The 16,220-nt window shown below is 37.8% G+C and overlaps 1 protein-coding gene across 1 annotated transcript; it reads left to right on the top strand.

Moving 5' to 3' along the window:
• The first annotated feature begins 370 nt into the window (after nt 1-370).
• On the top strand, nt 371-15,698 carry LOC107567891 (alpha-protein kinase 3-like). Its single transcript, XM_016253669.1, has 14 exons — nt 371-524; nt 826-1,108; nt 2,281-2,402; nt 2,629-2,746; nt 2,853-4,245; nt 7,143-9,585; nt 10,071-10,218; nt 12,678-12,805; nt 12,899-12,934; nt 13,040-13,314; nt 13,759-13,847; nt 13,968-14,185; nt 14,297-14,345; nt 14,457-15,698. The coding sequence occupies exons 2-14, from the start codon at nt 972-974 to the stop codon at nt 14,797-14,799; spliced, it is 5,499 nt and encodes a 1,832-aa protein (XP_016109155.1). The 5' UTR covers nt 371-524; nt 826-971; the 3' UTR covers nt 14,800-15,698.
• The last annotated feature ends 522 nt before the right edge of the window (nt 15,699-16,220 follow it).

Genomic DNA, 16,220 nt, shown 5'->3' with positions numbered 1-16,220 from the left:
CGTTATCAAAAGGGTGCTTCTACTAAATACAGAGCAAAGGGTCTGAATACTTAGGACCATGTGATATTTCAGTTTTTCTTTTTTAATAAATCTGCAAAAATGTCAACAATTCTGTGTTTTTCTGTCAATATGGGGTGCTGTGTGTACATTAATGAGCAAAAAAAATTTACTTAAATTATTTTAGCAAATGGTTGCAATATAACAAAGAGTGAAAAATGTAAGGGGGTCTGAATACTTTCCGTACCCACTGTATATCAGACAGGCAGAGAAGGAATGATTAAAGCAGGAGATATTTTTTATTTTAACCTGCGTTTGGAAGTTTTTGCTGTCTTTTTCTTGGACGCTTCTTTCAAGTGGCTTCAGAGCAATGGCTAGTTGTGGAAAGTGTGATGTGCTCTTGCGCCTATTTGTAGGCCTGCTATAAATAGGGTCCTGTTGGCAACTCACATGCTCTGCTGTGACTGACAATTCTAGTGCTACTGGGACAGCAGGCTCCAAAGAACAGACAAAGAAACACACTAATGGTGAGTTCTTTAAGTGTTGTGCTGTTTTGTCAAGCAATTCAAAGTTCAAACTATATGTGTTGGTTTGAAATCAAATACAAATTAGTGCATTTGACCAAATTGAAATCAGCAGACGGCAGTTCCTATTTATAACTTCTCTGTTCAAATGGTTTGCTTGTTGAGACTAGCTGCCCTCAAAACAGAATGGTTCTGTTTAAACTATATTTTAAAATTTCGGTTACATATTATTAATATTGTTATTACTTTCAGTGTTTGTGTTTCTTAGTTTGATTGATTTGTATTTTTTTTTGCTTTTCTGTAGTTCTCCAAATAGCTACGAAGTGGAACTTTACATTTTGGTTCCAATCGCCTGGAGACCGACCTGAATTTTATTCTGCAGAAACACTGAAACCCCACTTAAAGAGACTGGTGGGTTTTTTGGACTGTTGAAGTTATTTCTTTTGGACAATGACATCCAGGAGGCCCATGACCCGCTCTTACTCTGGAAATGGGAGATCGGGAAGCCAAAATGGGGAGGATGTTTCATCGGCAAGCGGAAGGTCAGAGAGCCGCAACTACCTCTCCAACATTAGGCCTGAAAATAGGTACAAAATTTATTTATTGTGTTTTTCTGCCTTGCTTGATGGTGTAAAGCATGTCTGCTTGTGTCAGAGTTATCCAAACCTCCAGTTTGGATGTTGATTTTGAGGTTTATGATGGTTATTATGTCTAGAAATGAATTGTGTTTTGAATAAATATTTTGGAATACATAACTACAGTATTTTACTAATCACCGATATTTGTGAAATAAATATAATCAAAAATGTATATAAATTATATGGAATATTAATGGTATATAATTTGATTTTAAAAACTGTCTTTGGTTAGAACATGATCATTGGTTTTTATGTGGAAAAAATCCCCTATTCTCCTATTCTGATACTTTATTTTATCAAATGAGATCCCATTTTAGCACACATCAACTTAAATACAATCACAAATCCACTTTTCATCAGTTTTAATGTTTTTTGTTGCTGCTGAAATGCTGATCTAACTGTGGTTCCCATATTGGTTGTATTGTATTGGCTCAACTACGGTTATGCCAAGAGAGACCACAACATTCTCCGCATAAGCAACAGCGTTTACTGTATGATGTATTACAGATGCTCCTGGCTGTGATTAAAATCAGGGTCACACACTGACTAGTCCCTAGTTTAGATGTTCTTGTCTGATGAGTGTCCCTTTGATTTGCTTCATTTCTAAATAGCTTTTCAACTCACAGGTATTCAAACTACAGGCCGTCGAGGTAATAAAAGCTTCCCAAAAGGTCAATCCAAAACTAACTACACTTCAAATAACAATTTCTATTCACCAAAATGCCCTTTTGCTTTGGTTCGTTGTTTTACAATTTCAGAAATACCAAATTAAAGCCAATTGCATTTGATTGCAACGTGATCAATACTGTGACCCACCCAAATAACCACTGTATATTGTACATGAAAAAGTACACTATAAATGATACCAAAACAAACTTTTACATGTTAATATTAAAAGGCTAAAAGAATATCCTCTCACCCTGTTAATACCTTGCAGCCTTTCCTCCCGATGACACCAATAATTATAATTTGGTGACACTTTCGTGTCTATGCAAACTGTTGCTTCAGCTTATTAATTTATTGATTTATATAATAATGTTTGGATTCATTTTATATAATATATACTAGCTTTCCTGAAATGGGGATTAATGAGTTGACAATTTTTTATTGGCCATTTCCAGGAGTACATTATGTACAGTCATGGCTCAGTTGACTGAAGAGACCCAGCCATGTTTTGAGACCACCATAAAATCGAAGGCAGTGTCAGAATCATGCAATGTCAAGTTCTCTTGTGTGGTCACAGGTAAGTTGCTTTATGATTATGAAAATACCATTTTAAACTGTATTTTATGGCATTTGTATTGTCCATATGTTCTATAACATTTCAGTATTGTAAAAAATACACAACAAATAATCATATTTGGTGTGTAAAATCTGTGTGTATGTTTTTTTTCCCCAAAATGTACAATTATGATTTTCTAGGTTGAATTTATGTTCAATATTATAACACCATTACACATTTTTACCAGGTTACCCAGCTCCTGAGTTGACCTGGTACAAAGATGACATGGAGTTAGATCGATATTGTGGTCTTCCCAAATATGAAATATTTCGCAATGGAAAAATTCACACACTCCACATCTACAAGTATGACCTGACTGCTTATTCTACAATACATTTCATACATTCACATCCAAATCAATGCTTTTATTGTTTACACAATGACTATTAACTACTTTTCTTCATTTGGCAGCTGTACAGAAGATGATGCAGCCATTTATCAGGCCTCAGCGAGGAACAGTAAGGGCATCGTCTCTTGTTCTGGGGTGCTAGAGGTGGGCACCATGAGTGAGTATCTGATCCACCAAAGGTTCTTCACCAAACTGAAACAGAAGGCTGAGAACAAGCGACGAGAGCTGGAAGAGAGTCGACATCGGGGTAAGGAGAACATGCAGAAGGAACAATTAAATGTGATTAACCAGGAACGCTTACTAAGGAAGCGTAGGATTCCTGCTGGGAACGACACCCTGAGCTCTTCTCCCACAACCCAGGATGGAGAGGAGAACGTGACCTCCCAAGGAACAGATGAAGAGCAGCCTGCAATCATAGATGATAAGTCTGATAATATCACGGTACAGGCTTCTGTAGGAATAACAGAGATGAAAATGGAAAACGGTAATGAGAAACTCAACCGTATCTGCGATCCAATGGAGGTGGTCGCCACAAAGCAGTCTGCCAAAGAGAAAGTGGGTGAAAAGAAGATGCGTATTACCAATGGATTTGATGAGGTGGGTGTTATTAAACCCACCCAGAGCAACAGAAAACAAGAGGATTCTAATGAAGGAAAGAGCCTGGCAAAATACTTAGCTGAGTCTGTGCAGTCACAAGCTGCTGAGGAACATCAGAGTTCTGCAAAGTCACAGGAGATCATGGAGGTCGATGTTAGACCTGTCCAAGAAAAAGAACGAGAGCTGGAGATGGAAAGGGAAAGATTAAAAGAAGGGGAGAGGAAACGATCACAAGAAATTGAGCGGGAGAAAGAACGACAGAGATCCAAAGAGAGAGAACGAGAGAAAATTAGGCAAACAGAACAAGAACAAAGAGCTACATCTGGGCCTTCAACCAAAGCTGCATCACACAAAGAGCCAGAACCTCAACACAAGTCAGCTCTAACCTCAGTTTTTCACTCCCTAAAGGACATATTCTTTGGCAAAAGCAAGAAGTCAGAGACAACAGAAACCACAAAGAGAACTAGTGAAGTTATCATAGAAAAAGAAATTCCACAACACCTCCCTCATTCACAAACACCTCCTCAAATGTCTTTGGTCTACAGTAAGGCCTCTGAGCTTAAGGCACCAAAGCTGGTGCAGGAATCATCTCAAATGGTGGATTTGGAAGTAAAAACAAAGCCTTTACCACAAACACAAGACTCAATCGTCTTTAATGATACATTAAACTCCAATTCAGCTGAACATATTTCTGAATTTCATGCAAACAAACTTGAGGATGTGTCTCCCGCCCCTGAAAGAGAGCATGTTGGGAGCATTGGAGCAACACTTAGACTTTCTGTAGGGGAGAATGAGATACCAAAGGATGAGAGTAGTCCAGAGGAAGTCCAGCAGATTGATCAATCTCTGCTTCTCAAGGTGAGTTCATCACACCTCTCACTTTACAACCTGTCGGTTTTGTCCAACTGTAGTGCAGGGCTTCCTGCACCACAGCACATGGCAGTTATTTATAGAGAGTACATTTGAGCGACATGACTTGAGTTTAATTACACCAGTCCATAGCCAAGATGATGACACTAACTATACCCAAGAGAACACAGTAGGCAGCTTTGAGATTATTTGGTCTTTGACTTTTCATGTAAGGATTGAAAGTGTCAGCATTGTTCTTATAGACTATTTTCTTGACAAAACTGCAATCACAGTGTTTGGGATGCAGTACACAAATAAAGCAGGGTATAAAGTCTGAGAGCACTTAAAATGTTTCTATTTTGTATTTTTTTCTAATTAAATACAATTTTAATTACAGTATTGTTCAATATTATATTATAAGCATAACAGTTTAAGAAAAATCTTTGTGTGTGTGTGTGTGTGTGTACCATGATGTTTTTGTTTACACAACTTAAATTCTACATTTACATTTTCAATGTTTTTGAAAATTTTGGACTCCACTGTATTAAGACTACAATTGAAAAGATTCAAAAGATTTTTTTATGTTTTTGAAAGTCTCTCATGCTCACCAGTGCTGCATTTATTTGATAATATGAAATATTATTACAGTATTAAAAATTTATATTATATTTATTATATATAATTATTTCCGGTCAGTGTGACATGCATATTAAACCTTGCTTATTAAAAGTATTAGTTTCTTTAAAAAAATAATAATAATAATTTTTTACAACACCACAGCTTCTGTGCTCTGCTTTTATCTTATTTACGGCTCTCTCCCAGGACTTTGAATTAGGGCCACTGGCCCTTTAAAAAGGCAATCAGTAATGCGCAGAGTGAGCATGAGTCAGACTAGCTGGATTTTTAGCTTATCTAGAATAGTTAGAGAATGTGTTTTCATGCGTCAGCAGACCATTATTATTATTATTATTATTATTATTACTCATTGGGACCAACTAGTATTCAACCTGAAATGGGATTTTCCATCCATTGTCATAATTGTGTTGACTTTAAATGGACGTGTTTTAATGATAGTGCAGGTCAGGACATGGTGAAGGACAGTTGCTGGACAAGAAGACAAAACCTCTTCACATTTTCAAGATTCTTTGGTTCCCGTGTCTTAAAATAAACCTGTTTCTAATCTGTGCTGAGAGAAGCCATGGCATACAAAGAGAGTTTACTGACTGCTAAACTTGTATACATTATGTCAGAGAAACCAAAGTCAGCTGACAATTCACCCTTACTGAAAATGTTCCACTTGCATGTAAAAACTTTGTCTCTCTATGTATAATGGATGACTAAGTGCCCAAGATGCCCTATTATTCATTTTGGTTTTAGATTTTATTACAAACATGTTTACTTACTGTGCATGCAACTGTAGACAGTAGTTGAGCTTCTTTCTTGGCAAGAATGTGCACATGGCAGAGGTTCTGTTAGCCCTCACATGATTTTTAAAATGCCATGGCTGAAGATTAGAGAGAAATGAGGCTGTTAGAAAGGCATGTGGAACCACAGTGATTGCATCATTGCTTAAAACCAGACTCGGCTAAATGCTAGTAATGAATTCATGTTTGTTAGCCAACAGGGTGAATGTCACCTTTAATTGAATTACATGTGCTCAGTCTCAGACAGGACAAACATGTGACAGCGTTGCACCTGGCATGTAACACATTCAGCTGTTTTATTTCCTATGTAATGTGGAAGTGCAACCACCCTAGCATCTCGTGGGAAGTTAATGGTAGTTGTTGTGGTGTGTCAGTTAGAGGAACCCTGCACATTCATCTGAACTCTGCGTGTTGAATCACAACAGAGGAACTTCTGTTAGAAGAAAGCTGTCGTAGGAACGGTCTATAAATGTGAAAGCTACTTCTGTCACTACTGAAATGCAACTCCATTTTCATTTTTTTTTACAATTAGATGTTTCAATAATCGTAACATTATATCATTGTAAACTGATATACATTGATAACACTGTAAACTTATGTTGTAATATGTAATATACAATGTGATATGGTTATAAAAGTGAAGTGAAAGTGACATATATATATATATATATAGTTTAAAGTTATTTATACAGTTATAACTATATATATAGTTGTCATGAAATGACAATATTCAAAATATTGTAAACAATTCACGTCACTATAGTACATATCACTTTCCACAATGAAACAAAGAATTGTAGCAAAATCAAAATTTTTTCCTAAGCTAGAATGTTACCCATTTTATTAGAAAATTAAAAACATTGGCATTAGGTGTATACTGATCAGTAACTTAAACTTCAGTAATATTAAGAGTTTTACTAATGTGATTTCTGTGGTGTTAGTTATATCATATGCCACTTGTCATACAGGGGTGTTATCAAGTTGTCCTGACAGTTCATAAATATTATGTTGTTTTCCTTCTACATACATGGAAAGTTGCACAAGATTGGTAGTCTGAGTGTACAAATTTGTATATAGTTTCAAATATAACAGCTTCAAAAACAAGTAAACAAACCAAATGACAAAAATATAGTTAAGGTGTATGCTTATTCAATAAATACAACATTTTTATCGTAAACATGACTGTACTATACATCAATGGTGTATAAAACTATACATCAATGATCAAAATTCTAAGCTTTTATAAAAACTTCTGCCTCAGTTATTGATTTTATGATCCTAGGAGCAAATCAATCCAAGTATAAAAGTGATTAATTACACTTTTTGTACTTTTTTATTAATATCCCATAATTAATATCCTATTCTATAAACATTAAGATCCAGTGCATGCCAAGAGGACAATCTAAAACTGTACAATCTGTGCAGTGGATTCAGTGTTGTGAAGCCACAAGTTATTTAACAAGCAACTGTTTATGTCTTAAGGCTACAGGTGACCGTACTAAACCTAGTGACACTGATGTTCCTGGCTCTGTGGGCTTGGCCAATCCTCCATTCGAGACTGAAAGGCTGGAATTTACCTATCCTGCAGATGAGGTCATGCGAGATGCTGAGGAAATGCATATTTTAGAGGAACAGAGGGGCTCAGATGCCCCCCTGACAGACCTCATCATGGCAGACCTGGAAAGCACGCAGTGTTGTGAGAGCCAGCCAGAGTCTCAGTTTTCACAGCTTGCCAACTTTGTCCCTACCAAAGTGCACAACGAGTCCCAGTCAGCGGAGCTGAGAGTAGAAGAGAGCAAAGAGCCAAACGAGAAAGTAATTCCTAATTTGGAGGAGGAAAGTGTTATGAAAACGCTAGAGGGAGGTTCCTTGACAGGGAAAAATAAAGAGGAGATGAATGATGCACTAGAAGGGAAATCTTACACTGCAGGAAAAAATGAGTCGGTGAGTGATTTTTTCATAAAAGAGTCAGTTCTTCCTGTAGTTGTAGTGAATGAAAGAGAATATGAAATGAATGATCAGAATTCATTGTCACCAGCATTGGGGCTAATTCAAGAAGGGGATTCTGTTGCTCTTGTGTCTGAGAGTGCAATGGAAATTGATTTTAAACCAGATGAAAGATCAATGCCAGCACTAAATGTTAGTTTCACAGAGAATAAAGAAGTTGCAGCTGACTCTGCTAAAGTGAATGATTTTAATATGGAGCATAATAAAAGCATTCCAAGTCAGGGTAGGAGTGCTGAAGAAAAGGGAAAACATAGTGGTGAAGAAAAGATTGAGGAAAGCACAGAAGAAAAAGACCATGTTAATGCTGAAAAACTAAAGGATGATTCCAGTCAACCAAAGAAAGATGATGTTAAGAGAAACAATAATGTTGTTCCAGAGACAGAAGCATCTGTTGTAATTCCAGAGATGGAGATCCCCAAAAGTCCAAGACGAGGTGAAACTGAGGTTATAGAAACTCAACCGAGGCCATACAAAGTAAATAAACCAAAACTCCTTACAAAAGCACAAGCTGAGAGACGTTTGACCGAGAAGGACCAACCAGCAGTCCAACCAATCATAATACTCCCTGACACAAGAGAAACCGTCATCAAGAATGTGGCAAAAAAGAGATCTACGCCACTCATCCCAGAAATCAAGGTCACATTGCCAGAAAGAGTAAAACGTGAAGAACCTGTTATTGCACCTAGAAGTGAAATTCTGAAATTAGAGCCTGAGAGAGTCATGCAACCTTTAACACAAGAGGTGGCACAGATATTTCAAGAAAAGGAAAGACAAATGGATGATGCCACTAGAGCATCAGGTGAATCAACCTCCAACAGCACCTTAGTTATTCCAGATCTTTTGGGTGTGGCAAGGAACACTCAATCATCCCCTTCTGTGGAGAGAACACAAAATCTAGAAGCAAGAGTGAGAGGTGGAAAAGAACAAGGAAGTATCAACACTGGGCGGGGCAGGGAAGATGACAGTAATATCCCTATAATCAACATAGCATGTGCTGATGACAACACAACCACTCTTGAACAAGAGCAAACTCTTGTTCTAAGCCACCCCTCGCTTCCTGGCATAGTAATCTCACAAGATATTCCTCCCATTTCTGTCACAAATGCAGAAAGGCACACCGATAGCAAAAAAGATGACTCGGAGACTTCAGTTACTATGCTAAAAAGTGAAAGCAATCAACATGGTCCAGTTGCTAATTCTGAGAAACCAAAAGAGCAGCTCATGTCCCAGCTGAGTCCTGATATGTCTACAAAAACTCTGCCTGGTATTACTAACCAAGACCCAGATAAGGTTCCCCAGCTGAATGGCACAAAGTTAGAATCTGGATCTGACAGGCTTCAAAAAGACAAACCTTCCATAGAGAAACTTAGCCTAACAACCCCTGTGGGACCTACACTCCCTCCACTAAGTCCTGCCAGTTTGCGAAGGCTAATTGCAAAGAATAACCCAAACTTAGAGAATCAGGGGTCCATCTCAGCTGCATCAGTGGATGGAAGTGAGAAGAAAGGGGAAGAGAGTGGTGGAAGTACACCCACATCCACTCTGTCATGTGAGAGTAGCCCAAAGATGAAGCGACGAGACAGTCTCACCCTAATACCCTCAGCCACCCCCGAGGAGCTGGCTTCTGGTGCTCGCCGCAAAATCTACCTTGCCAAAACCAAGTCTGAGGATGAGGGATCTGACACGCAGGGTAAGAGGGATAGTCCGTATATGTCGCCCAGTCAGGCTCGCAGGGCGGCTTTCCTGCAACTTCAAAGTGGGCAGCAAACACCACCCACAGAAAGACGTTCGCCATTGATGGCCCGACGCAAGGCCTCGCTGGACGTGCCGAAGCCTAAGGAGGAGATGGCAGAGGTTATAGACAGCACAAAGACAGAAAGCAAACCAGCAGAAAAGGAGAAGCTGGACCCCTTCAAAGGTAACACGTATGTATTTTTATACTGGTTGATTGCTGTTGATTGAAGTTTTTCCAGCAGGAACCTATTGAAATCTTTCATATCTATTAAAAAATGGTTGTCAAAACTGCACAAGAATTAAATAACAATTCTGTTAGCTGGTCAGATCACAGACAAGCCCCCAATTTTTTATACCACTAAAGTTTGGTACCAACATAAGCCGTTAAAATATTTGTATATATCTGTATGCATGACATTGGTTTGTATGTCTGAACAGTGCAAAATTAGAACACTTGCTTAGAAAGAAGGAGAATAGCTAGAATGAAGGCCTAACTTCATTCTAGTTATTCTCCTTCTTTCTAAGCAAGTGTTCTAATTTTGCACTGTTCAGACATTATCATGGTGACACGAAGACCTAGGGGGATGTCTGATATGGGGGAAGAGTAAACACTACATATCTTTACCTTGTTGCCTCTGTCAAGTTACCCCTGATCCTCTTTCCATTCAGCTCCTCAGGTTATCCGCAAGATTAGGGGTGAGCCCTTCTCAGATGCCTCAGGCCACTTGAAGCTGTGGTGCCAGTTTTTTAACATTCTTAGTGACTCCATCATCAAGTGGTACAGAGACGAAGAGGAAATAGTGGAGACGGAAAGATGGTAAATTCCCCTGTAATCTTTCAAGACAGCCAAAAAACCTAAACCAAGCTTAAAACAACAGTGAGATTACAGGTTAAAAGTTACTGTTGATAGAAAAATTCGAATGCAGTAAATCTATGGGAAAACATAAAAAGACCAACACAACTTGGAAAAGTTTATTGATACCATATTGATACCATCATACCAGAACAGCCAGGCACAAAAACAGTTTTTTCCCACAGGCTATATTCAGTCTGAACAATTAATCTTTCATAATTATACATCGTCCATCACAACTAACATAGTTATATTTATATTAAACTGCACACTTTGTAAATAACATATCTGCACACTAATAAACATATCTGTACATTTATCTAAACAATTAAATTTTTTCCTATACTTCTATTTCTGTATATAGTACATTATTCAATTTTTCTTTTTTTATTATATTAGTGTTATATTACATTCCTACTGTGTTATTCCTATGTATGTCTGCACTATGTTTGTACTTTCTTCTACACTGGAAGCTCCTGTCGTCAAGTCAAATTCCTTGTGTGTGTAAACATACTTGGTAATAAAGCTCTTCTGATTCTGATTCTGATACAGTACCTTACAGGCATTTTTCTACATATTTGAACAAATGCCTGAAATGTTGACATATAACAAATATTTCGCTATGATAGTGTGCATATTTTACTGCTTATTATACCCCAAGAGGTGTTTTAATGCTGTAAACCTGAAAAGTTTGCAATATTGTTAAAGGGGTCATATGATGTTGCTAAAAAGAACATTGTTTTGTGTATTTGGTGTAATGAAATGTGTTTATGCGGTTTAAGGTTAAAAAAACACATTATTTTCCACATACTGTACATTATTGTTTCTCCTCTATGCCCCGCCTTTCTGAAACGCGTCGATTTTTACAAAGCTCATCGGTCTGAAAAGTAAGATTGGCCAGCTATCCAGTGCGATATGAGCATCCAGTGGGGACATAATTATGGATTATAATGACTTATATCGTTTTTTTTTTACGCGTTGCATCGCACCACATAAACATAAAACCATGTCTGCATTTGTGATCGGAGAAATGATAAACAACAAGCCCTACTCTACACTGCTCAAAAAACTCGCTTTAAATATAAAAAATATAAAATGTAAAAACTCTTTAAATATAAAAAACTTACAATCTGTGAGTCAGAACAGCCGGTGTTGTAGTCTACTCTACCAGGATCAGTAAACAGTCCTCCATAAAATGTGCTGCACACCTCTGAATGTTTGGGTTGAAGTGTTCTGGAACAGTGTTGTAAATACAACTTAACCACTGATTTCTAGTCGTGCCGGAGGGCTAGAATGAGCAGAGGCGGCGGGCTTGAGAACGGCACGGCCGGTGGATTCGACGAAGGAGGCTTGCGGCAACCACATGTGACGACCCCGGGCTGGACTCCGCTTCGTCCACGGTGAAAGCCGATCCGGCGATCCACAGTGCAAAGTTGTTGTATTTTCTCAGCAACCAGCATGGATCAGCTCTAGGCATGACGAAGCAGATATCGTCCTCTTTTGGAAGGCCAAACAAAGTAGTTTCGCTTTCACAACGAAACACACAGCGCCTTCACGACATGGCGGCGGCAACAACAACATTTGGGCGGCGTTATGCAAATCTTCCCACATAGTGAGGTAGACATGTGGGGGCGTGTTAGAACGAGCCGTTTTAGGTAGGTGTGGCTGACTCTTAACTTTTATAAAGAATATCTCTTTGGATTTGAGACTTTAGTCTTTGTAACTTTACAGATCTTCTTTATGCACCAAGAGCTTGTAACACTCCAAAGTGAAAGGAAAAATTTAAATCGTATCATATGACCCCTTTAACTCCTTTGTGGACTTATCATTCACTTATTTGTATTTCACCATGAACACCACAGCTGTTACTGGTGATGCTCTAGTCAGAGAGTATGTAACCCAACACTGCTCAATTGCACCATCAGGGGATATTAAAATCTAAATGTGTTTCTCACAGTGCTGTATCAGCACGATGACGCCGTACTCGCACGCATACACCCTGAAATGCGTCATCTGTGCTTGTGTTTGTAACACACTGCCCTCAAGTGGCTGTAAGTTTGTGCCACTTTCCATTAAAAAAGCATAAAATAGGGTTGTAAAAAAAGTGTACAGTATGTATATATGTACTATATATCCTCATTTTGTCTCTCATAGTTGAGGTATACCTATGATGAAAATTACAGGCCTCTCTCATCTTTTTAAGTGGGAGAACTTGCACAATTGGTGGCTGACTAAATACTTTTTTGCCCCACTGTAAGACTAATAACTTCTTCAACTTTTTAGGCTTGGTTCATTTACTATGCTTTTACTCTATAATTTACTCTAATATACTTTAAGAAGTCTATTAGAATATCAGTGTATTTTGTATAATTGTAAAGTGCCTTTGATTACATTTAATTTACATCTCTTCCCCTCTCTCTCAGTGCTGGGGATGAGAGTCCAGTGGCCCTGGCCATAGTCCAGGCTTCCAGCAGAGACTGTGGAGTATATGGCTGCTCAATCAAGAATGAATATGGGACTGACATCACAGATTACTTACTCAGCGCAGACAGTAATTTATAACTCATTGGTCCATTAATAAACAGAAATCTGCTAATGTATTATTTATTATGTTCACTTTGACATTGTTTCTTTTTTTGGGCAGTCCTGGCAGAATTTTTCTTAAGGGAAGATTTAGAAGGTAAGACTTCTGGGCTAAATCGAGTGTGTTCATTGCTACAAATTACACACGATTTTTGCTGTTTACCTACATTGGATTTTCTGTGCTGTATTTCTGTCTTCTCAGTTGGAGAAGAGATTGAGATGACACCAATGATGTTCACCAAAGGCCTGGCAGACTCGGGTTACTGGGGTCATAAATTCTTTGGTCGCATCATGACGGCAGAGGTTCAGATTGGAGAAGGATGCGTACACAAGACCTGCAGGGCAAAGGTCATCTATGGTTTGGACCCTATCTTTGAGTCAGGCAGCACATGCATCACTAAAGTAAGAAATCCCATCGCATATGGGGCCAAGGAGGAGAGCAACCTGGCTGAGAGAAATCTAGAGATCACCAAACAGGTTAGAGTCTTAGTGGATCACAATTTACATTATATTCAATTGATACTGACACAGCAAAAACTATAAAAAGAAAACATTGGGGAAAGTGGTTATTTATACTGCTAAGCTCCAAAAAAGACCATAGATGTATCATGAAAGTGGTCAGAACGATGGTGGTCAAGTTCTAAATTCTTGTTTTAAAAATGTGTATTTTTTAATCTTGTACATTACATGACTGATCATGATGTGGCGAAACCAGTGAGATTATATTTCAATTGTGAAGAATATTTGAAATATTCAATCATTAGCACACAATCATACCTCCATTTTTTGATACTTTTGTTTTTTATGGTCTTTTTGGAGCTTGTATTATAATTGTATGGACAAAAAAGCAGCTCATTTTTTACCACAGAGATTTTCAGTATAGATATTTTTCGAGTTACTTTTTTTTCTTCTTATCCTCAGGACTGTAAAATCCAAAATACCGTTCGGGAGTACTGCAAAATATTTGCAGCTGAGGCCAGAGTGATTGAAAACTTTGGATTCTCATTAGAGTAGGTCTATGAAGTAATATTGACTAAAAGACATTTCTATGCAATGTATGTGGCTACAAATAAGAGATTATGTCAAAATGATCTAATTTCAGACTTCTTTGCTTCTCTAAATAAATTCAGAGTCATCCCCCTTCACCTGATGTATCGACCTGCCAATACAATTCCATATGCTACAGTAGAGACTGATCTGAATGGTGTGTATGAGAAGTACTGTCTGACGGACAGCACAGGAGGACTGATCGCCAGAGCCACCTCTGAGGTGGAGCAGAAGTGTTGCACTTTCCAGCATTGGATCCATCAATGGACCAATGGAAACCTCCTGGTTACCCGGTTAGAAGGTAAAGAGATATTTACTTGTACTTTTGAGTAAGTTGCTAAGTACTACATTTTAAAATATTCCTAAATATATATAAATACAATAGTATAAAATAAACTTGTGTGTGTTTCAGGTGTCGATTCAAAGATTACAAGCATTGAAATTGTTACTAAGTCTAAAGGGTTGGTACATTTTACTATGAGATTATATTGTTTAACCATTTTTCTGATATTTCCACTTCTTCTTCAGTTTTTTTTTTCTTGCAGAGACTAATATTTTTATGTCTGCTGCAGGTATCAAGGCCTCACAGATAAAGGATCTCCAAAGATAATCGAGCAGTTCATTACTCAACATCAATGTAATTACTACTGTGGACTTTTCGGCCTAAGACCCTTAAAGCCAATGGAATCTCTACAACAGCCTAAAATAAAGACCTCCAAGAGCCCTCTATTGGCCAAGAGGGGCGTAACAGGCTCATCCAGCCCTCAGCTTCAGAAGAAAGGAACCAGCCCACAGTCCACCAGGAAAGGCACGTCTAGCCCCAAAGTGGTTAAAAAGACAGGTGAAGCTGGGGAGAGCAATTCCACCACCAAACACAAAGCTGTGGAGGTCCCAAAAACTGTCAGGATGAGGTAGAAAGAAGGACTAGAGCTCTTGGAAACAACTTGCAAAGCAACTACAGCATACTTTTTTTGATTTTCTTACCAAACTTTAGTTTGGAGCCTGTGTAATTATCTATAGTTACTGTTGTACAGGACAAATGGCTTCCAGTAAATGGATTCTGCCAGTTGACTTTGCACATAGTGTCTAAAATGCTACAAATAAGGAAGAAATGTCTATATAGAAACAAGGAGAGTAAAAGGGTGAATGACCAGAGGTGTCTGGCCATTTTTAATATTACTGTGAACTGCTTTGCGGCTATAAGTCACCATTCAATACCTCCGGAGAGAACCTTCATTTTATTTTTAAGAGCTGAATTGAGGCAATCCCCTTTTTAAGACTAAAGAAAAAAAATACTAAACCTGGCTGCCTGTAGACAGATGAACAATGTTTTCAGATAGACTCTGGAACTTTATGATTTATTCAAATGTTCCTATGTCAAGTTTATATGACTGAGGAACCGTGAGAGAGGGACTCTTCAAGGGTTCCTCAAACATCTGTGATGTACGTGTCTCAGCTGTGTAGAAATGCAGCTTTTTTCCGTAGCGGTCGCTGAGGTGCTTTTTATGGTGAATTGTTCTGCTTTTAAGGAAATGGCCGTTAATCTGCAACACCAGTGCACCGATATTGGTTGTATATGTGCAAAGTATTAGTGTCATAATCAATGCAGTTGTGTTTTCATCTTAAATGTGTCTCCTAGAAGAGGGAAAATCATGTGCTTTATTGTCACAGTAAAGCCATTTACTACTGACCTTTCGAACTGTTCATGCGTCATCTATCTCTGGAACCCTCCAACTTCACACAAATGGACTATATATACAGTATAGATTATACTAACATTAAAAAGTTTGGGGTCAGATATTTATAGTTTTATTCAGCAAAGATACATTAAATTGACCAAGAGTGACAGTAAAGGCATTTCTAATGTTACAAAAGATAATGCTGTACTTCTGAACTTTCTATTTATCAAAGAATTCTGATAAAAATGACCACAGTTTACACAAAAATATTAAGCAGCACAAAATGAAAATTCAGCTTTGCCATCATAGGAATACATTTTAAAATATATTAAAATATAAAACAGCTATTTTGACCATTTCTTTCACCATATTACTGTTTTTTTACTGTATTTTTGATTAAATAAAGCCTTTGTGAGCATAAGAGACTACTTTCAAAACATTCAGAAATCTGACTTACCCCAAACGTTTGAATGCTCAATGTTTACAGGTTTTGATATTTTGAAATGTATGTTCATTGAAAATAACCTAAATAAATAAATAAATGTAACGATCTAAACATTTTACCCCATTCACAAGATTTAGTAACCATTATTTAGCAAAAAAAGGCTCATGCTAAACTAACTCATAAAATATCCATGGAGTACTTGTTTAGATGTG

The sequence above is a fragment of the Sinocyclocheilus grahami genome, unplaced genomic scaffold (genome assembly GCF_001515645.1).
Source record: "Sinocyclocheilus grahami isolate Dianchi unplaced genomic scaffold, SAMN03320097.WGS_v1.1 scaffold1194.1, whole genome shotgun sequence".
NCBI lineage: Eukaryota > Metazoa > Chordata > Actinopteri > Cypriniformes > Cyprinidae > Sinocyclocheilus > Sinocyclocheilus grahami.
The sequence above is the reverse complement of the archived record's forward strand: the minus strand, read 5'-3'. Positions and strand labels throughout refer to the sequence as shown.

Bases quoted from the DNA above. Each gene is read 5' to 3' on its own strand.
- LOC107567891 (XM_016253669.1), top strand. From the start codon at position 972: ATGACATCCAGGAGGCCCATGACCCGCTCTTACTCTGGAAATGGGAGA. The intron at 4,246-7,142 runs GTGAGTTCATCA...TTATGTCTTAAG, and splicing joins ATCAATCTCTGCTTCTCAAG to GCTACAGGTGACCGTACTAA. The intron at 12,806-12,898 runs GTAATTTATAAC...TTTTTTGGGCAG, and splicing joins TTACTTACTCAGCGCAGACA to TCCTGGCAGAATTTTTCTTA.